This window comes from Polypterus senegalus, chromosome 10 (genome assembly GCF_016835505.1).
Source record: "Polypterus senegalus isolate Bchr_013 chromosome 10, ASM1683550v1, whole genome shotgun sequence".
Lineage (NCBI taxonomy): Eukaryota > Metazoa > Chordata > Cladistia > Polypteriformes > Polypteridae > Polypterus > Polypterus senegalus.
In genome coordinates, this window is record NC_053163.1 from 19,922,011 (window position 1) to 19,943,008 (window position 20,998).

General features: G+C 36.2%; 1 protein-coding gene across 4 annotated transcripts in view; it reads left to right on the plus strand.

The window, feature by feature from the left end:
- The window catches only part of LOC120536894 (myocardin-related transcription factor A-like), a 143,658-nt gene that overhangs the window by 90,381 nt on the left and 32,279 nt on the right, over window positions 1–20,998 (plus strand). For all 4 annotated transcript variants that reach the window (XM_039765438.1, XM_039765437.1, XM_039765440.1 and 1 more), the window contains 5 exons: window positions 12,558–12,613; window positions 13,659–13,734; window positions 16,067–16,228; window positions 18,683–18,870; window positions 19,475–19,585. In XM_039765438.1, coding sequence (XP_039621372.1) covers window positions 12,558–12,613; window positions 13,659–13,734; window positions 16,067–16,228; window positions 18,683–18,870; window positions 19,475–19,585 — 593 coding nt within the window. The remainder of the gene's footprint in view (window positions 1–12,557; window positions 12,614–13,658; window positions 13,735–16,066; window positions 16,229–18,682; window positions 18,871–19,474; window positions 19,586–20,998) is intronic.

Consider the following 20,998-nt stretch of genomic DNA (forward strand, 5'->3'; position numbering starts at 1 on the left):
TAGAAACAAGGAAAATGTGCTGTTTGCATAAGTATTCAATCAGCACACTTTAATATTTTATAGAGCCACCTTTTGCAGCTCTAACAGCTTTGAGTCTTTAACTTTAAGGATTATTCACTGAAGAAGATGAATTGTAAGGTAGGTGTGACAATTGTATTTCACCAATGTAAACTTTGATTTTCCACAACACAGGGAGTTACTTTTATTTCATTTTTTTTAATCTTAAGATTTTGTTTATAAAATGAAAAAAATGACATTAAAAATATAACATTGCATTCCACTGTTTTGAAATAAAAAAATTATGCAGAGAACAGCATTTCAGCATAGGATGTGTTATTCAGTCAAATCAGAGAAATGTTGAACAGTCTCATAAATTTTAGAAGGCACTGTCAGGGTGAGAATACTGCAATGTAAAATTACTATTTACTCCAAGATAACATTGCTGTCATCTGCCACTGCTGTGATTGTACCATTTATTTGTATTATAGCTAAAAGGAGAAGTAATTAAGGAAACATGTGGTTGTTTTTCCTGTTTGTTTTGAAGAATTATTTTTTTTTTCTGCTAAATTACTTGTAGATGTTTATATAAAATTTGAATTCAAACTGTCTATGTTGTATTTAGGCATTTAGATTAATTTCTTGCCATTCAGACTGCAGGACAGTTGATTGCTGTTTTCCACATATCACATCAGTCTGCAGAGATGTTGAAGCCTTTAAGCCTCGTGCAAAGACGATAGCAGCAAAATACTGTGCTGTTTAGAGTAAATACAGAATCCTATCAGTGACATTCTATGTGTTAAAATCACAGTATAAATGCTTGTAATCGGCATCAAAATAAATGTCAGCCTTGTGGTTTAGAGTCTAGTTTCACTGCATCATACTATCCATGAACATTGTGCATGGAAAACTTTCAGGCTTGTTTAAGACGAAGATGGGATAAGTTATACTGTAAGTGCAGCTTTACTAATTTGGTTGCAAAATGGCATTGAAATAACTGTTCAGTCCTTGTTAGTTTTGGGAGATTTATATTTTCCTACTTTTTTTTTTTTACTTTATGCAATTAAACTTCCCCATTTCAAAATTTATGGTTCTTTATTTTTTGTTTACTTTGATAATCCATAAACAAGATAAAGCAAATTCCAGTTACATAAACATGGAAGATTCTTTTTGCAACTTGAAGACAACGAGCAGCAGCAAGCATATACAGTATCTGCACATTTAACACCTGGTAGTAAAATCTCTGTGCACAGGGAACTTATTGTTTGTTTTTTTTCTCCATTATTTGTGCTTAAAACAAGTCTGACATTTACCCATCTGGTTCTGTAACATAATGGACAGTGCTGCTTAGTCTGTGAACTAGTAATTGGATGTCTGCACAGTTTGTAGTAAATTGACACATCTTCTTTGAATCTTTTCTAAGAATGTCTGATTGTAAGAATATTCAATGAATATTCAAAGTATTCACCAACTTATAAGTTTTTACAAAATTTTTGTTGTTTGCAACAGTGAATCACAATACATTTCATTTGGGTTTATTGACACTGATGAACAGAACAAAACTCTTTATTGTCAAAGTGAAAATAAATCACTGCAAAGATACAGATATAAAGCACAAAATAATGAATAAGTATTCACCTTCTTAAATATGACACACATAAAATGTACTTAGAGCATCACTGGTGCAGCCAGCTCATTTTAGAAGACAAGGAATTAGTTAAATGTAGATCACCTGTCTGAAGTCAAGCGAACTTAAGTTTCAGCTAATTATAGTATAAATGCATTCTACATCTGGAAGGTCCAGCTTCTGGTGGCAGTATTATGGTCTAAACTACACCTAAAGACAAATGAACACTCCAAATAACTCTGCAAAAATGTGATTAAAAAACACAAGTCAGAGTATGGAGACAAAGGAAATGTCCAAGTCACTGATTTCCCTTCGAGTCGAGTTATATCAGTTATGAAGAAATGAAGAGTATTGCACAGCCGTAATTCTGCCTAGAGCAGTCCATCCATAAAAACAGTGATCATTCAGGAAGAAGACTACCAAGAGACCTTTGAAAATTCTGAGGAAGTTACAAGCTACTTTGACTGAGATTGGACAGACTTTGCAGACAGCAACTTTATGAGAATTTGGCAAAGAGAAAAAAACGCACATGACATCTCAAATAAAGTTTGCCAGAAGGAAACTGTAAAATAAGCCAAAGGGAGGTTCTATGTTCTGCTGAGAGCAAAATTAAGTGTTTTTGTATTGGATTAAACATCTTGTTTGGTTTTAAGCCAAGCACTGCACATTATCAATAACATGTCATTCCCCTCCATGAAGCATGGAAGGCCTATCAGGGTAAAATGAATGTATAGAAATACTGGGAAAACCTGGAAGGAAACCTGATACAGTCTGCAAGAAACATGTGCCTTGGGAAAAGACCTGTTTTCTATCAAGACAACACAACAAACTCAAGTGTAAAGCTAAAGCTACACAGAAATGGTTTACAAACAGCAATGTCGATGTTTTGAAATGGCCAGATCAGAGTCCAGATCTCAGTGCAACTGAGAATTTGTGGCTAGACTTGAAAATACCGCTCACTCACGATGAACATGCAACCCATCAGAGCTGGAGCTGTTTTGCAAAGAAGAATAGGAAAAATGGCAGTGTCCAGATATGCAAAGCTGATAGGGTTAGGGAAAGGGAGACATGTACGTACAGACTCAAGCCTGTCATAGCTGCCAAAGGTGCATTTCCTAAATACTGACCTGAACGGTGTGAATGCTCATCTGATCAATTTTCTGTTTCATATTTGTAATTAATTTAGATCAGTTTGCAGGAGTCTGTTTTCACTTTGATTCTTTCTCTGTTGATCTGTGTCAAAAAAGGCAAATGAAAAACACGTTCATTCAGTATTGTATGAAAATAAAATGCGAAAACTTCCAAAGGAGTGAATGGCATTTAGGTACAGTCAGATGTTTTACAGAGTCCCATTATAGAAGGCCGCTATTTCTGTGGTAAAAATGCATTCACACCCCAGCAGTGTCTGTTTCTGTTTATCAGCAAAACATTACAGTACAAAAATTACATTCAAAACTGACTGAATGGTGTGAACTCTCCTGTTTTCAGAGTTTGAAATCATGTAATAATAATAATAATAATAATAATAAATTTTATTTATATGGCGCCTTTACCATGCTCAATGCACTTCACAGAGTTTAAGAGAGAACGGCAGGGTATACAGTATATAGTATTGTACTAAACCAGATAAATAAACAGAGTAAGATAATAAATTCAAAGAAAAAGCCTAACAGACAACATAATTGATGATCTAGCACACACACACAGGTTACATGAACATCTTGACATAGAGGTAAACTGAAAGAAGGGGAATAAAGTCCGGTAGAGCTAAAAGCCTCACTGAACAGATGAGTTTTGTGTTTGTCTATAATAGCATGAACGTTATTGCTTTGTCCACATGATAATTGTTTATGTTCATATGAGGACTTCTTGGTTGCTAGAAGGAGCTTTGTATGATAAAACAGCCTAAATGATTGTAAAATGTAATACACTTTCAAATTTGTCCAACAGCTCAGTTTCTTGTCTTTGTAAAGTTTTCATTTATTATAATTTAAAAAGATGCTGAAGGCCACAAATGCAAACTTTACACATTCATATCTGAAGACTGACTGTTGACTTTAAATGGGCTTTATGCAAGTCTGAGTATGTGCCAGAGTGCTCTGTTCAAGATCAGTTCTTGCTGCTTTCCTGGTATCAGAATTATATAGCTCTTTCCTTCAGTCATTCTATACCTATAAAACACATTTATTAATTGAAAATATTTTAATCATATTCACAAATTAAAAAGTTATTAATATTTAAATAATTTGCTAACACTAATACTATATATATTACCATGGCTATAGCATTTTTTTTCTATCTGCTATTAGCCAGTGTTACATTTTGGAGCAACTTATTTTTTTCAGTGATGACTATAGTAAGGCATAAATGAAAAGTCCCCATAGTCACTTTTTTAATCCTTTTTTCCTTCATGTATTCATATCTGGAAATTTATATTGCTTGTGGAGGCTGGCCCGGACGCAAACAGGCGGACACGTTCATGTCACTCAACACACATTTATTTATTATACATTAATATTTACAACTAAGTGCACTGAAACCCCACAAGTCCACGGCAATTACAAATGCCTTACACTCTCTTCAGGCTGCCTCCTCGAGAGACCTCGTCCTCTTCCACCCGACTCAAGCCCTGAATGAAGGGAGGCGGTCCCTTTTATAATCACCCGGATGTGTTCCAGGTGTTTCCCGGCAATCTTCCACTGACACGCCCCAGTGTAGCAGAAGTGCCGGCTGAATCCTCGGAAGCACTCTGGGTGTCCCTGCTCCTCTTCTCCCCAGCACTTCCGGGTGTGGCAGAAGTGCTGAGGTCCAGGGCTCCAAACGCATTGGGGCGCCCCCTGACGTTGACCAGTGGCCCCTACAGGGTTGAGCTTCAAAGCTCTGTACCCGTGGCCCCCAAAGGCACCAGAGCGGTCGCCCCCACGTGGTTTGGGGGAGGCATAAGCCCTCCTCCGGTCCTCCTGGGCATCCCGGCTGTGTCGCCCAAGCCATGCGCGACATGCTACATTGTTTGTTGATGGTGTGAAATATTTTGAGTAATTTTTGGACAGATACTAAGAGAGGCTTTAAGTTTTCCTCATCAGTTTCTTTTAATCTATTAATGCAGCTTGCTTTTGTATAAGCCTGGTGATACCTGTTACCAGTCCTGTAGATCAACTGTGATTTTTATTATTTGTTGTTGGGATAAAAGTGGATGCTGCAATTGTTGACAAGATTAGCTGAATTAAATCTTCTAAAAAATGTTAGGAACTACTTAAACACATTTTTGTTAGGTCGAATGCCCGTTGGGTTCTGGATGGTCTTTTGGCTTTGGAACTCCTGCAGTTTTTTTTTTTTTTTTCCCCCCGCTCTTCATCATCATGTCCCTGGAGTTTTTCTTTTTATTTGATTTTCACTGACCTCCTTGGCTATCTGTTCATATTATTGGACATGAAAAGGAATCTATAAGAACACTTATTGCTTGCATATGTGTTATGTAAGTGTGTATTTATTTATTATTATTGACTATTTTTGGTATCTCATTTATTCATCCATATTCTTATCTATTTCTAATTTGTTTTTCTTTCCTTGCAAGTCATTCTTTGACATATTGTAAAGCATTTTGAGCTACATTCTTTGAAAGAAAATGTGCTATAGAAATAAATGTTTTTGTTGTAGATTATTATAACCACAACAGATAAGCATTTACAACTGATTTTGTTTTCTTTACTCTCATGACTAGAGAACAATGCTAAAAAGGTAATGCGTTATTTGGCTGCAGAGATGCAGCAAGTCACAAAGTAATAGTAGTTGAATAAGAAATGCATTTTAAATGAAAGGTCATCTTGATACCACAGTATGGTTAAATTTTGGCACTTGAATTGTTTTAGCATAGGTTAACATTAGTGTTCCATTTTAGAAATCTGCAAATGCGGTAAGGACACAAAGCCCTGCCACTTAAACTGACAACACTGATAACAATTCTCACACTGCTTATGCGGATAGAATCATGAAGAGTATTTGTAATTATAATTTTAGGAATGTCTTGCTCAGTTAGTTTGGTTGAGAAGAGTACCATCTCATGTAAAATTTATACAGTGACACCCATACATTTCTTGATGTATTGGTGTGAAGCAATCTAAAAGATTTCACCAGCTGTAATTTCTTTTAATTGCAAAGTTAAGATAAAATTCAACTAGATTTATTTTTGCATCCGTCTGTTATGTGCAACCTTTAATTGTCTGACTCTCCACAGTTAAAAAGGAACTACAAGAGTGCATTCTTTATAGATGCTGAAGCTGAGTAGAGCGTACAGGTCCCGGACCCCCACAAAGGTCAATCTGTTAAGCGCTAGACATGAAGTGAGAAGGAGAAGCAGAAATGCTCAAGTTCCTGTGCAGCTTGCACTCTTTTGGCTTTGTTTTAATTCTTTAAACCTCTGATGTCGTTGAGTACAGAGGGTTCTTCATTGGCAAAGTTTTCTTTAAAGATTCTACTCATTCATTTCAAAATGTTTGAGATGCACTGTAAGACCCTTCATAGATGCTAATTTTTTTCCCCCCGACACCTGTTACTCAGCAATCTAACTGTATGGATTTTCACTAAATTAATATGTGCTAGTTTGAAATCATTAAACCTACACAGAATGATTCCTAATTAAATCCCTGGCATAATAGATTAGGAATATGGGATTATTTCAGTATGAGAGGTTCTCACCAGGACACTGCTGAAATAAAATGCATAAGCAAGATCTCAGAGTCTTAGTCATTACCACTACTGACTTTTTTTTAGGGTGGTAAAATGATTCATTCTTCTACCAGAAGGTGTGTGGACCATTAGAGGAATTGGATATAGGGCTTCCATATCTCTATTGTGGTTCAGCCTAGCTGTGCTACTATTAAGGAGCAGATCCACACTAAATCTCTTGAACAGACTTGCACACACATTTGGAAAGAGAAATGTGAAGAATCACCATAGCTCCTGTTCATTTGGTGTGAAAGGGAAGGGAAGCTGCTTTCAGTTCTCTGTTGAGAAAGAGGAAGCGGAGTGATAATGTTTTTGACACTAAGCTTACTGCTAACTATACTGCCATCTTGATTGCAGCTTTTAATTTTGAGCAGTGATAGCTGAATATATAATACACTGAGTGGTAAATGTAGAGAAAAGAGCATTGGAGAATATGGTGTTAAACAGAAGCTTGTCTTGTTTCATCAAGTTGGCTATGAATTATATGTGTGGGTTTGCAGTATTTCAGTATTTTACAGCTACATTATGGTTTACCTTTTTAAGCTCCTGATAACCAAGTTTAAATTAGAATATACTGTATGTATATATATTTTTCTTGTTGACTTAAATGGAAACTATATTAAATCAGTTCACAAACTGATGTCATATTATATTGATCTGTACATTGCTGCAGTCTAACTGGACTACCATAGTTTAGTAATGGTCACTCAGTCCATACAGTCTATGAATATTAGTTTTTTCATTATTTTTGTTAGTCCTGTTTTTCATTGTCAATGCCCAGCTTTTCAATGTTTTCTAAACATATTTATAGGAGACTTATCATTCCATCAGTGCCAGTTAAGTATATGAAATATAACAATAGCTCAGATCTAAACTAGCCTGGACAGTCATATCATACAATTGAAACAGATTTTTATGACTGCATGCTGTATAATATGTTTATTTCATTTTATAATAATATAATATTTTCTGTAGTTCAATTCATTTTCCAGCCCCCCTTTCTGTTATCATTTACAGCGTTACTAATGTATGTAATGATAGAAATAAAATGTTGAAAAGGTTGGAATCGGCTGTCTAAAGACTGAAAGAACAAAAACTACACATTTAGCCAACTGCCTAATGAGTTGGTGCCTTTCTGGGTTCATTCTTTTTCAGCTCAGGGGTATCCCTTTCATTTTTAATAAGGTAACTATCTGAAACGGAGTGTTGGAGTAGATAGAATTTAAGGAATACATGTTTGACATTCTTTTTTGTTTTGGGTGGTGTCATGAAGATTAGGATTACACAGTGGACATTTCACAGGATTACACAGTGGACATTTCCATTACAGCAGTAAGGTTTTGTCAGAAATGCAGAGCTTCTTCACTATTTGTCCTGCAATAGTCTTATCTTGTGAGACAACACGAGAATATTTTGTTAACTATGTTTTATTTAAGAAAAAAAATCAGATTCCAAAAAAATAATCAAAGCTAGGAAATATAATATTTTCCAAAGACAATCTGAAACTTGACCCTCTACCTGACTCGGAGAGGACCATTTACATTTGTTCTTCATATAGAGTATAACAGCCAATAAAATAAAGTTCAGAAAGATAATGTCATGGTACCCAGCGACTCCCATACATTGAATGCTGTTTAGAACAAAGAAGGGTGAAGTTAATATTCATCATGAATAGAAGCAGCCAATAAGAGTATATCTGCTTGAAAATATGCCCAACGTTGGTTCCATGGCTGAATTGTAAGGCAGCTGTTAGGTGATACAGATAAACTGAGATTTGTCAAACTAAAAGATGATATGAATAACAAGTTAGAGGATCAAGCAAGTCTTGAACATGGAGCTGGTGTGCATGGTGCCCACACAAAAAGTGAAATACACATTATTTTAAGCAACCTAAAGCTATATGATTTTTACAGAAGTAGATGAGCTTTTGAGGAAGCTTCTTTTAGGGAAGAAGGAAGGTAAAGAGTAATTATTCCCTAAAAGCTTTGTTCTGCCACAGGGATTCATTTGTGAAACTAGAGAAGATAGGTTTTGTCTCACTCAACCCTCCTGGTCTGTAATTTCTGTTAACCTGCAATGTAATTGTAGAATTGCTGTTTGTCTGGCCTTCTTTTTCCAAGAATTACTGTATCTAATGAAGTTGCTGAATGGATTTGGGCCACAAATGTTTCCTTTTGTACATAGAACAAATGTTTTATTTTGGACGTTAACTATTCCCTAATCCATCCTTAAATGTAAGCAATTTTGTTTGTTGTAAATGATTGTGTCCCTGCTTAACTGGTGATTTACAGTATATCGGTGAGACAGCTGCTCACCTACACAAGCTGATGTCTTTCTGAACATCTACAACACATGGTATCATTAAAATGACTTAAGAAAGTGGTGGGGAGGCAAATAGACAAAAGGAAAGCTTGTCTCTGTCATATTCCTTTCAACATCCTTACCTCGTAAAGCAAAGCAGCACTATTATAGTAGCACACCTGCTTTCCGAATGTATTGTCAGCTGGCCACATGTCAAACCCTCACATTCCCCCAGTCCAGTTCTCTGCCCCTCAACTGCTAGCATACATGTTGATGTCTAGGAAGTACCTTCCTCTGAAAAGGTTGGCATGAAATTTGAGCTGTCTTCACTTTTGGCAGCTAAGGGCAGATTTGGCCTTCTCTCAGGAGGTGTCGTGTTTGGCCTCCTGGGAACGTCGTCTGTTCCTTTCAGCTTAGGTGACCCGCCTGTGTTTGTCTGTCATTCTTTTTTGTTTTGGGTGGTGTCATGAAGATTAGGATTACACAGTCATCACTGGCACCACCTCATTAAGTGAACTAATGTCATCTCTGTCATGCAATGCTATAAACAAAAAAAAATGGTTGAGAAGTTTCAGATGTTTTATTGATTGAAATTTTTATGCATGTGAATTAGTGCATGTATTGAATTATAGACAGGCTATTGTGAGGGTGTGTAAAGATGGTAATTTCAAGTCATGAAAAATCTCATTCTGTTTACTGTGAGGATAAACCACCTGAAAAACAGTCCTGTAAGCTGAGGTGTCTAAGTTAACTTTGCAGTCAGGACATACCAGTTTGGTTGCTGCTTTGTAAATTCTAAGCACCCATGCCACAAGGTTTCACTAAATACCTAATCTTTACCTGCAGTGAATAACTCTGTGTCAAACTTGACGACTGTAGTTGTTGATCTTGCCATCTGACTATGTCAATATAGATGACTAGAAACCTCTAGGGATTTCAAATTACCTGACTAGGTAACTACTTTCCAGCACAGCTTAAAACCTTCAAAGAATCGTGTGCTTGCCTCTTTTTCTGACAGCCAATAATAATATACTGCCCAACAGAGCCAGTGCTCCATGAAGTATTTACAAGTAAGACAAGCTCAGCCTTAATCTCTGCCTTTTTTATTTTCAACAGATGAGCCTCTCTTCTGTTGACAAGGTCTGAAACACGCAACTTCCTCATTCCTCATCACTGCATTATATGTCCTGTTCTAAAACGTGGGTGCTCATTAGTTTTCAACTTTCACGCACACAGGGCCTATTCTTATGAGTTAATACAAACTTGGGCAAGTTGCTGACTAGCTGAACCAAATTGCTGGGCATGTCAGACTAAGATTGCCCATTACCACCCAACCCCTGACTTTCACGACTCTGTAAGATTACGTAAATGAAGTGTATGACTGAAAATTGCTGGAAAAGTTTTTTGTTATGTAACATGGCTTTTATTCTGTCCTGCAGTACGTGATCAAATTGTTTTGTAGAGTGGCTTTGCCAAGGTGATTTATAAGAAAAGGCATTACATATACGTTAATATAGAGAGTTTAGTAAGATTCAGCAGGCAACTTCAAGAAAATAAGTTAATGAAACATCCCGTTAAAAGGTTATAACTTATTTGAAATTTTTTAAGCACTAGAGAAAACATGATTTATCATTCTATCTTTAAACACTAAGGCTAAAGTAATTTCATGAACAGGCTTATGAAGAGAATTCCAAAATGCATGTGACTGTTCTGTAGGAATTTTGGAGATATTAAGAATTTAAAAATGGTATTGCATTGAAAGAGTTTATGAACCCAAAAGAATAAAATGAAACGTAGACAGATAAAACTAAGTAACTGAATTTTTAAATGCAGTTCTTAAACTGACAGGCAGTGAAGTTAAAGCTACTAGGAGAAAGAATTCTAAACAATATCATTATTTTATGACTTTATATTGTACATTGAAAAACCATTAAGTTTAAACTTAATAATTCAACCACAAAGTAATGAAGACTTACAGATTAACATGTTCGCTATAGTGTAAGATAACTCTAGACTCTGGTGATGCTTTTTTAATGACCAAAAAAAGCATTTTTATGACATGCACAAAATTCGATTTAAAGTTTTAAGATGATTTTAAAGTGAAGTCAGGTGGGACATTTAAGATTATGCTGCTAATTTATCAGGGTTCATGGAACAAATGTCTGCCGTCTTCAATTATGATACTTAAACAACAGTTGTCTTTTTTTTTAATTAGCATGTGTCTGCATTTATAGTAATCATCCTCCATCATATTGTGGTTGAAGATAATAGAATCTTTATACTTTTCTCACTCTTACTTGCTCTTCACTTTTTTTCTAATCCTATTTCTTCATTTGTGACAACAATAAAAAAATATTTGCCCCTATGATCTATTTAAGTTGCCCACTAATGTATGTCTCAGTAATATATATATTTTTTTAAGATTGTTTCAACCAGTGTTTTTGTTATTGCCGTATATCAGTGTTCTAAAGTATTATTTATTTTAATTTTGAGTTATTTATTTTATTATCTTGCATGCTAATGTTACCATGTTTCTTCTATGTCTGTCTTTCAAATACCTTCAGCCTACTTCAGTGTTTCTTCCTTACTTAATGTTAATGTCTGTAAATGTCTGTAAATTGGAGTGTAAGTGCCATGCCGCAGTCTGGTGTTTTCATGATGATCTTTTTAAGAACTTTGGTCACTCATAAGGCTTTTTCAGCCTTTGCCTGGCCCATGTTCATCCAGTGCTATACTTACCTTAATCTCCTTCTTGCACATTACCGTTTCTGAAGAAAGCAAATCTAAATAATACATGTCTTTAGTCTTCTCTTTACAACAATGTTAAGCCGATGTCCATTTTGGTGTTCCTCTTCACACTCATGACTTTCATCTTTTTCGTGTTTATCTTTGTTATTGGGCTAGCTATGTGTCCTTCCATAAAGTACCATTTGTGATTGCAAACTGTCATTTCTTTTGTAGATCTCCTCCTATTTTCATTCTTTTCTAAATGTATTTGATTAGGTCAGTTATCATCATATAGAACACTTCATGAAAACAGTTCTAGTTAGTTCATTTCTAAGAGCCCTGGAGATCCTGAGTGAACGTTTTTTGAATTGTCAGACTTGTGCTTTCTTGTGTTGTTAGCTGACGCAAAGGGTCAGGAAATGCTTTGTGAGGCGCGGTTGATTCAGGCTGCAAGAAATCCCAGGAGGTTCACTGCACTTGAACAGCAAGTCCAGATCTAACTTTTCTGGCAAATTTTCCTGTTCTTGAGAAACGACCAAAAGCCGTGTGGATGCCATTGGCCTTTACTTCTCATACTTTTCTAGTCACCCTTTGTACTTCTCTTGCCTATGTGAGAGAAAATGTCCAGGTTTCATGTTAATAATAAATCTCTTCTTGTGTTACTACATTTCTAAAGTTATATTTAGATGTTGGAAGAACTACCTGTAACTTGAGAGGTATTCTGTTCAAACTGTATTTATTTCCCTGAGGTGCATTATTTATTTATTTTTTTTATATTGTGTTCTACAACTGGCAGATTACTGTGACTGGTAAATAATATACGTTTGTTTAATGTTTTTGCCCCACTTTTATCTTTAGTTTCACATGTCAATGTTGTTTTGGTCTTTCATTTAACTATTTCTGATGACCACCATTAATTCTTAAACATCACCTCTCTATTTTTGTTGCCAAATGTTTGGCAATTTTGAAATATGTTGAAGGTTAAGCAGATTTGAGAAAACACAACCCTACCCAGAGTTCAGATTCTCTTTTGGCAATGTTCTAGTGTATGTATTGTTCCCCAGCTCTTGTAAATGTTTTCCTGAAACATGTCTGCATTATTAATACCGGGTGTAAGGTGTGTTTTCAAGAGTATTAATTTGACTGGGATTTCTCTTTTTCCCCCTGTAATCTTCATCAGCTCTGAAAAGTCCTGCTGCCTTTCATGAACAAAGAAGAAGTCTAGAACGAGCCCGGGTAAGCAGAAACTGTGTTTGGTTTGATTCTCTCTTTCTCTCTTTTTTTTTTTTTTTTTTTTTTTGTCCTCCTAATTAGTTTAGAGGTTGTTCAGTTTTTCCACATACTGTATGTGTTCCGCTCAGAAATGTCAGGGTGAATGCAAGCAAGGGGAGCTGATGATGTAAGTAGATGGAATTCACAGAGCCTAGCCAAACAGACAGTTATTGCGACATCAAGGAAAACGCAGAAGACATTATACATCTTGCTTTCATGACTACTGCAGAGAAAATGTTATATTCTGTTTCTAGTTACAAAAGTAGTATTATAATTTATAAAACTGTGGAATTCACAGCACTCCCATCTCCAAATGCTTATGTAAAGTTAGGTTTATATTAAACATCTGCAGTGGATACATACCTTAACATCCAGTGAGTATTGTGTGGCTCTTTAATGAAAGAAAATGCCTACCTTTGTATGAAGGACTCCAGAATTCCAGCTGCAGTGCACATTTCTGTGAGCTGTTTGGTTATACACTGCAGCAGCATTCTGCTTTTGAAAGCAACATGTACCCTTGTTAAGGGCACCTTGGTATGACTACCATGCTTAGTATTGAATGTTATTTTATTCAACACTCCACAGTTATATGGTCTCAGACAATTTTAAATAGTTTTTGTTGTTTTTTTTTATCTTAGTGTCTGTTTTAATTTGCCTTTGTTGTTAATATCAGGGTTTATTCCCATGTAGTCCTATGCCTTTATGTAAACCTATATTGTAATACTCAGAGCTCAACTGAAAGATCTGGTGTATAGCACAAATACACACTCATCAATATGGAAACTAGAAAACCATTAACAGAGATATCATACAGTACCTGATTCATTAGGGCATTCTGAATTGTGAAATGCTAATAATAAATATCATGCTCATTTAATACGCTTAGCATATCTGACTGCTGTGAGACCAGATAGGTTAGACATTTAATTTATAATAATTCTCCAGTTTATTAAGTCTCTATATATGTGTCATTGTTTTACCTTTATTAATTGATCTTCTGCCTTGGTAGACTGAAGATTACTTGAAAAGAAAGATCAGGACTCGACCTGAGAGGTCAGAGCTGGTCAGAATGCACATTCTTGAAGGTAAGTTAGTAGTCAGTAATGCTTCCTGCTGTTCTCTCAATGTATTAAACATGAACTGTGCCAGAAATGAACTGTGTTGAAGCTCCTGTTTTGTAATTCATGTTGGTGAAAAATGTATGATAAGTTACAGGGAATTATCTGTATTTCACAAAAATCTTGAAGGGTTGCTTTCCACATTTGCCTGATTAATCTCTGATTTCATAAGGTATCTCTAGTAATGTGTTGCATTTCCTGTATCCATTAGACAATGACTGTGTTTTGAAAGGTGCTGGTAACTGACACAACCGTTTTACAATAAAATGCTAATTTGAAGGATCAAACATTTTTTATAGCTAGTGAGATGACTGCCATGCAGTTAGTATGTTTTGAAAGGCACTGGCTCTATGCTGAGCATTCCCCAATTTGGCATAAAATGAGGATGGGACCCTCCTGTCCTGACTGGCTGTACCTGATTGTCTGATGTGTAGTTTATCAATTTGCCACTTGCAGGCAGTGTTTCTCAATCAACTTCTATAAAATTAATGTTGAAGATGCCCTGATAGATATTATTAGTCACAGTTCCTTTTACTGTAGTTGCTTAAAACTTCAAAAGCTTCTGATGGAAAACAGTTAATTTCACTTTTTAATGATACACTAATAAATACTGTAAAAAGAGCAAGTTTTGGTCTTTTGCTGATGAAATTCTTATATTCACTCTTTGAATTTGAAGTACTGTAACATTTAAATTAATCAGCTTCAACTACAGTATCTCCCAAAAGTGAGAACACCCCTCACATTTTTGTAAATATTTTATTATATTTTTTCATGGGACAACACTGAAGATATGACACTTGTACACTACAATGTAAAGTAGTCCGTGTACAGCTTATATAACAGTGTAAATTTGCTGTCCCCTCAAAATAACTCAACATACAGCCATTAATGTCTAAACTGCTGGCAACACAAGTGAGTACACCCCTAAGTGAAAAATGTCCAAATTGTGCCCAAAGTTTCAATATTTTGTGTGGCCACCATTATTTTCCAGCACTGCGTTCCTCCACCTTCTGTTTGAGGATGCACCACAGATGCTCAATAGGGTTTAGGTCTGGAGACATGCTTGGTCAGTCCAGCACCTTTACCCTCAGTTTCTTTAGCAAGGCAGTGGTCATCTTGGAGGTGTGTTTGGGGTCGTTATCATGTTGGAATACTGCCCTGCGGACCAGTTTCAGAAGGGGGGGGATCATGCTCTGCTTCATTATGTCACAGTACATGTTGGCATTCATGATTCCCTTAATGAACTGTAGCTCTCCAGTGCCGGCAGCACTCATGCGGCCCCAAAACATGACACTCCCACCACCATGCTTGACTGTAGGCAAGACACACTTTTCTTTGTACTCCTCACCTGGTTGCCACCACACACGCTTGACACCATCTGAACCAAATAAGTTTATCTTGGTCTTATCAGACCACAAGACATGTTTGTTTGCGGGCTTTCTTGTGCATCATCTTTAGAAGAGGCTTCCTTCAGAGACAACACCCATGCAGACCAATTTGATGCAGTGTGCGACGTATAGTCTGAGCACTGGCAGGCTGACCCCCCACCCCTTCAACCTCTGCAGTAATGCTGGCAGCACTCATACATCTCTTTTCAAAAGACAACCTCTGGATATGACACTGAGCATGTGCACTCAACTTCTTTGGTCGACCATGGCGAGGCCTGTTCTGAGTGGAACCTGTCCTGTTAAACCATTGTATGGTCTTGGCCACCGTGCTGCAGCTCAGTTTCAGGGTTTTTGGCAATCTTCTTATAGCCGAGGCCATCTTTATGTAGAGCAACAATTTTTTTTTCAGATCCTCAGAGAGTTCTTTGCCATGAGGTGCCATGTTGAACTTCCAGTGAGTATGAGAGAGTGTGATAGCGAGAACACCACATTTAACACACCTACTCCCCATTCACACCTGAGATCTTGTAACATTAATGAGTCACATGACACTGGGGAGGGAAAATGGCTAATTGGGCACAATTTGGACATTTTTCATTTAGGGGTGTACTCACTTTTGTTGACAGTAGTTTAGACATTATTGGCTGTGTGTTGAGTTATTTTGAAGGGACAGCAAATTTACACTGTTATACAAGTTGTACACGGACTACTTTACATTGTATCAAAGTGACATATCTTCAGTGTTGTCCCATGAAAAGATAAAATAAAATATTTATAAAAGTGTTAGGGGTGTACTCACTTTTGTGAGATACTGTACATTTGTTTCTTCAAAATTATAACCTCCTAATTTTTAATATTGCATTAATTTTCTCTTTCTAAGCTATGTGCAATTACTGTTACTTACTTTTCAGAAACATCTGCTGAACCATCATTGCAAGCCAAGCAGCTCAAGTTGAAAAGAGCTCGATTGGCTGATGACCTGAATGAGAAGATTTCTCAAAGGCCTGGGCCAATGGAGCTCATTGAAAAAAATATTTTACCAGTTGACTCCAGTTTAAAAGAGGCTATCATAGGTGAGTAGAGCTCTTTGGTCTTTGTGGACCCTTTCTATGAAACAAGAAACAAACTTGGGGAAACTTGATTTATTATTATTATTAGGTTGTACAATGTTTTGCAGTATTTTAGGTTATTTTTTTATGAGAAAAACCTTTAAAAGAAAGGTGTTTTCATGTAAAGAGGGAACCCCAAATCGCTAAATTATTTTAAAGTAAGAGCATGTTTCACGTTTATAGATTAAGAAGTATGCATCCTTTGTTTCTAATATAAACTTACACACTGACAGCAAAATAAGATCTTCTTGAGTGAAGTAGTAATTTTAAGGAGCTTTACACTTTTTTGCAATTTAGATAGCTGGAAACACTGTAACATTATCTTGGTGAAGAAAATACATTTTCTGTTCTCCTGAAACTTGTATTTGCACAGCAAAATAAGATACATCATATTAAAATTGCCCCCTGCAAATCCCTTACTTTCATTTAAATTTTTAGAAACGTGCTCATGGTAAGAAAGACCTTTTTATCATGTTAATTTAATAGTCATACAGTGGGTACGGAAAGTATTCAGACCCCCTTCAATTTTTCACTCTTTGTTATATTGCAGCCATTTGCTAAAATCATTTAAATAAATTTTTTTCCTCATTAATATACACACAGCACCCCATATTGACAGACAAAAAAAAATAATTTTTGAAATTGTTGCAGATTTATTAAAAAAGAAAAACTGAAATATCATATGGTCCCAAGTATTCAGACCCTTTGCTCAGTATTTAGTAGAAGCACCCTTTTGAGCTAATACAGCCATGAGTCTTCTTGGGAAAGATGCAACAAGTTTTTCACACCTGGATTTGGGGATCCTCTGCCATTCCTCCTTGCAGATCCTGTCCAGGTCTGTCAGGTTGGATGGTAAACGTTGGTGGACAGACATTTTTAGGTCTCTCCAGAGATGCTCAATTGGGTTTAAGTCAGAGCTCTGGCTGGGCCATTCAAGAACAGTCACAGAGTTGTTGTGAAGCCACTCCTTCGTTATTTTAACTGTGTGCTTATGGCCATTGTCTTGTTAGCACTCTGGAGAAGGTTTTTGTCCAGGATATCCCTGTACTTGGCCGTATTCATCTTTCCCTCGATTGCAACCAGTCGTCCTGTCCCTGCAGCTGAAAAACACCCCCACAGCATGATGCTGCCACCGCCATGCTTCACTGTGGGGACTGTATTGGACAAGTGATGAGCAGTGCCTTCTTGCATCTTTCCCAAGAAGACTCATGGCTGTATTAGCTCAAAAGGGTGCTTCTACTAAATACTGAGCAAAGGGTCTGAATACTTAGGACCATGTGATATTTCAGTTTTTCTTTTTTAATAAATCGGCAACAATTTCAAAAATTATTTTTTTTGTCTGTCAATATGGGGTGCTGTGTGTACATTAATGAGGAAAAAAATTAATTTAAATGATTTTAGCAAATGGCTGCAATAAAACAAAGAGTGAAAAATTGAAGGGGGTCTGAATACTTTCCGTACCCACTGTAAGAAGCTACTGTTAAATGTTATTAACTATTATGTGAATGACTTAAGGTAGGAATTTATTGTAAATACCCTCAGTTTAACATAGTATTACATTCTGAAATCTGCTTAGTGCAATTCATGGTTGTGGTAAGCCTGAGCCTACCTTGACAGCTCTGGGTTCAGTGTAGGACTAAAATATATTAAAATGTGCTATTTGCGGAGTATCTCAGATTAGAGAATAACATTTAATTGTTGGTTTGTGGTTGTGGTAAGCTTGGGTACTAGAGAAGTAATCTCATTCAACAAGTCCTATGTCTTTAAAACTCCTAACCTTAAGACTAACCTTAGACAGCTACACTAGTATCAAAGGCAAGCTTATTTGTGCTATAGCAATGGTAAAAGTGGTATTGTTGCTATAGTTATAAGCCATATATAATAAAGATTCACTCTTGACATTTCTTAAAAACATGTGCCAGTATTTTTGTGGTGAAGTACAATTCAGGTTGCCAGCATTTTTCTTAAATGCATATATTTTATTGATGAAGTGTCCAACAGCAGACACACAGTGATAAAGAGAACCATGAAGCTGTAAGTGCCTTGGGCATGAGAAAGATGCTATATAAATGAAATGTATTCTTATTATTAACAGACTATACTTTGTGTCACAATACTATGTTGATAAACAGAAAAACTAATTCTGGTTCTTACTTGTTAGCTGAGGCAAAAAAGTCAGTGGCTTTCAAATAGCATTGCATTGGTAAACGTTTATTGTTGAGAGGACCAACCTAAATAGAACAAGTTATGTTATTGAGACTCTTGGTGGCTTTCTTTCTTACACATTCGGTGGTAGTTGCAAGCATTTCAGAAATGCGTAAGACATCCATGTGCCCAGTTAAAAATGGTGATCATGTGATCCTGAAAGTGAATTTTGTCCTTGACATGTCCTGAATGAAGCTGTTCTTGTCTCCACAGAAGGGCAAGTAGAATTTTCCAATTCTGTGACAGAGAGCTCCTCATTTGATGAAGACAGCAGTGATGCCTTGTCACCCGAACAACCCGCCAGCCAAGAATCCGTGAGCTCCCAGAGCTCCATCCCTTCACCTTCTGATATCAGACTGGGGGAACAGTCCTTTCTAAGCAATAGTATGTCCCCTTCTCAGGTGAGACTTATCTCATGAATCTGTATTGAAACATAACTACTAAGAGAAATTCACTATTATAAGATAACTTTCCTTTGCCTAAAAATGCAAAATAATAATACCCCGCATCACTGGAATTTTATGTACTTATGTAAAATTTTCCTGGCCATTGAGACCTTAATGAGGAGTGGTAGACGATTGATCTGTGCTGTAACAGTTCACTTTGCACAACTGAACAATTTCCCACCTGGGGCTGTATTAAGTTTTGCTGTTTTTTTTTTTTAATTTTATTTTCTTCCGTATTTCTCTATATTTAGCCTTAATTCTGAAATGACACACCCTTTGTTTAAATCAATTATTTCCTTATTTATACTTGTGGTAAATATATTTGGATTTATACGGGTTTTTTTTAAAGTGTTTGTGATATAATGTTTGTAAATTAATGTCATTTAGTGCTTTTCGCTGTGTGGCCCCAAAGGAAAAAAGCAGTTCCACTTTGGTTTTACTAATGCTTTATTTATAAATTGCTGTGCTACCTCTGTATTTGATCAGTTAAAGTGCTTGATTTTCTAGAAACTGCAATAGCTTGTTATGTTTACTGCGGTTTTCTTTTTTTTCATTTTAGCTCATTACTCAGCTGCAAGCGGCACCCACATTGGAAAATATTCCTACACTGAAACTGACCAATGGGGTGGCATCAACCTCTACACCCAAACCTCTACCAACACTTGTTAAAGTAAGTTAAGCTATATCATTTTTAAATCGGTTTATTATCTTATGTTTTTACACCCGTCATTGTACTTCAACCAAATTTCTTACTGTGATTGATGAGAAAAAGCTTTTAGAATCTGGCAGGTGATGAAATAAAGTTCACAAGCATTTGCATTGTTTGTTGGTTTTCCCTGCATAGATGATTGGAAATTGTTTGCTAAAATGTTATATACTTTTCCCTAGTCTCTTGTTTATAGAATAATGGATACTTTATTAATCCCAAGGGGAAATTATTTAAATACATTTCTTCTTTTGGACATTCATTTTTCATCCATTTACTGTACCTGCTGAATCTAATCTTAGGGTGTCAGGGATCTGGGGCTTGTCGTAGCAGCGTTAAGGACAAGGCGGGAATTAATTCTAGACAGAGTTCAAGTCGATCAGAATGCTCACAATTACTCCTACATATATTTGCAAGAAGAAAGTTAACTTAAACCCTTGGAGAACTTAAATGTAATGGCACAATACTGATTGACATTTCATAAATGTAATAAAGTGTAACTCCAAACGCATGTCACACAAATTTCTTGGCATCTTGGTAGTCGAGTCTCAGGCATATTACATTGGGTTTACTTACAGAGAAAAACAAAGACAATGATGAAAATGTAGCCCTTTTGTTTTCTTATATTTTAATGAATTTCACCAAATGTTAACAATATGTGCATATTATTGTATGCATTGAGCAAGAACAAGGGAAGTATAATATCTTCTTTAATATAATTTTTGTATGAATTCTGAGGATCCTGTTCTACTATTAGAATGTTAAATCTCATTAATTATTTTCTCACTTGACAGTAGACTACAAAGTTCTTGATTAGTTTGGAATCTGGCCTTAAGAATATAAAACCAGTCTGCATTTTTAGGGTTGAATGCGCTTATTGCCAAAGAACTTTGAAGATTTAACAACTTTCTGGAGGTTGTCATTAGAATTTAGACATTTTGTCTAGATCCACTTTTTTATGTTTGCGTTAATAAGACTTGTGAGAGAAGAAAATGTACTGTGTGCAGATATAAATGTAGTTATTGGAATCATAATAGTACATTATTTGAAATGAGAAGTTTGACCAAGATTGAAACTTTGGTTTCCTACAAATACTGTTCTTCCTGACAAGTAGTGTCTGTGTGAAATTAAAACAAATACTTCAAACCCACTATTTTCCTCACTGTTTTTATTAATCTTAGCCTATTCATGTTGCATGGGTTAGAGACGGTGGCACTGACCGGAAAGCAGGAGACAGAGCTGGAGGTAACAGAGTTAAAGACACTAAGATTTGCACTGGGTGCAATGAGGATGGATTGGATTAGAAATGAGGACATTAGAGGGTCAGCTCAAGTTGGACAGTTAGGAGAAAAAGGCACAGAGATCAGATTGCGTTGG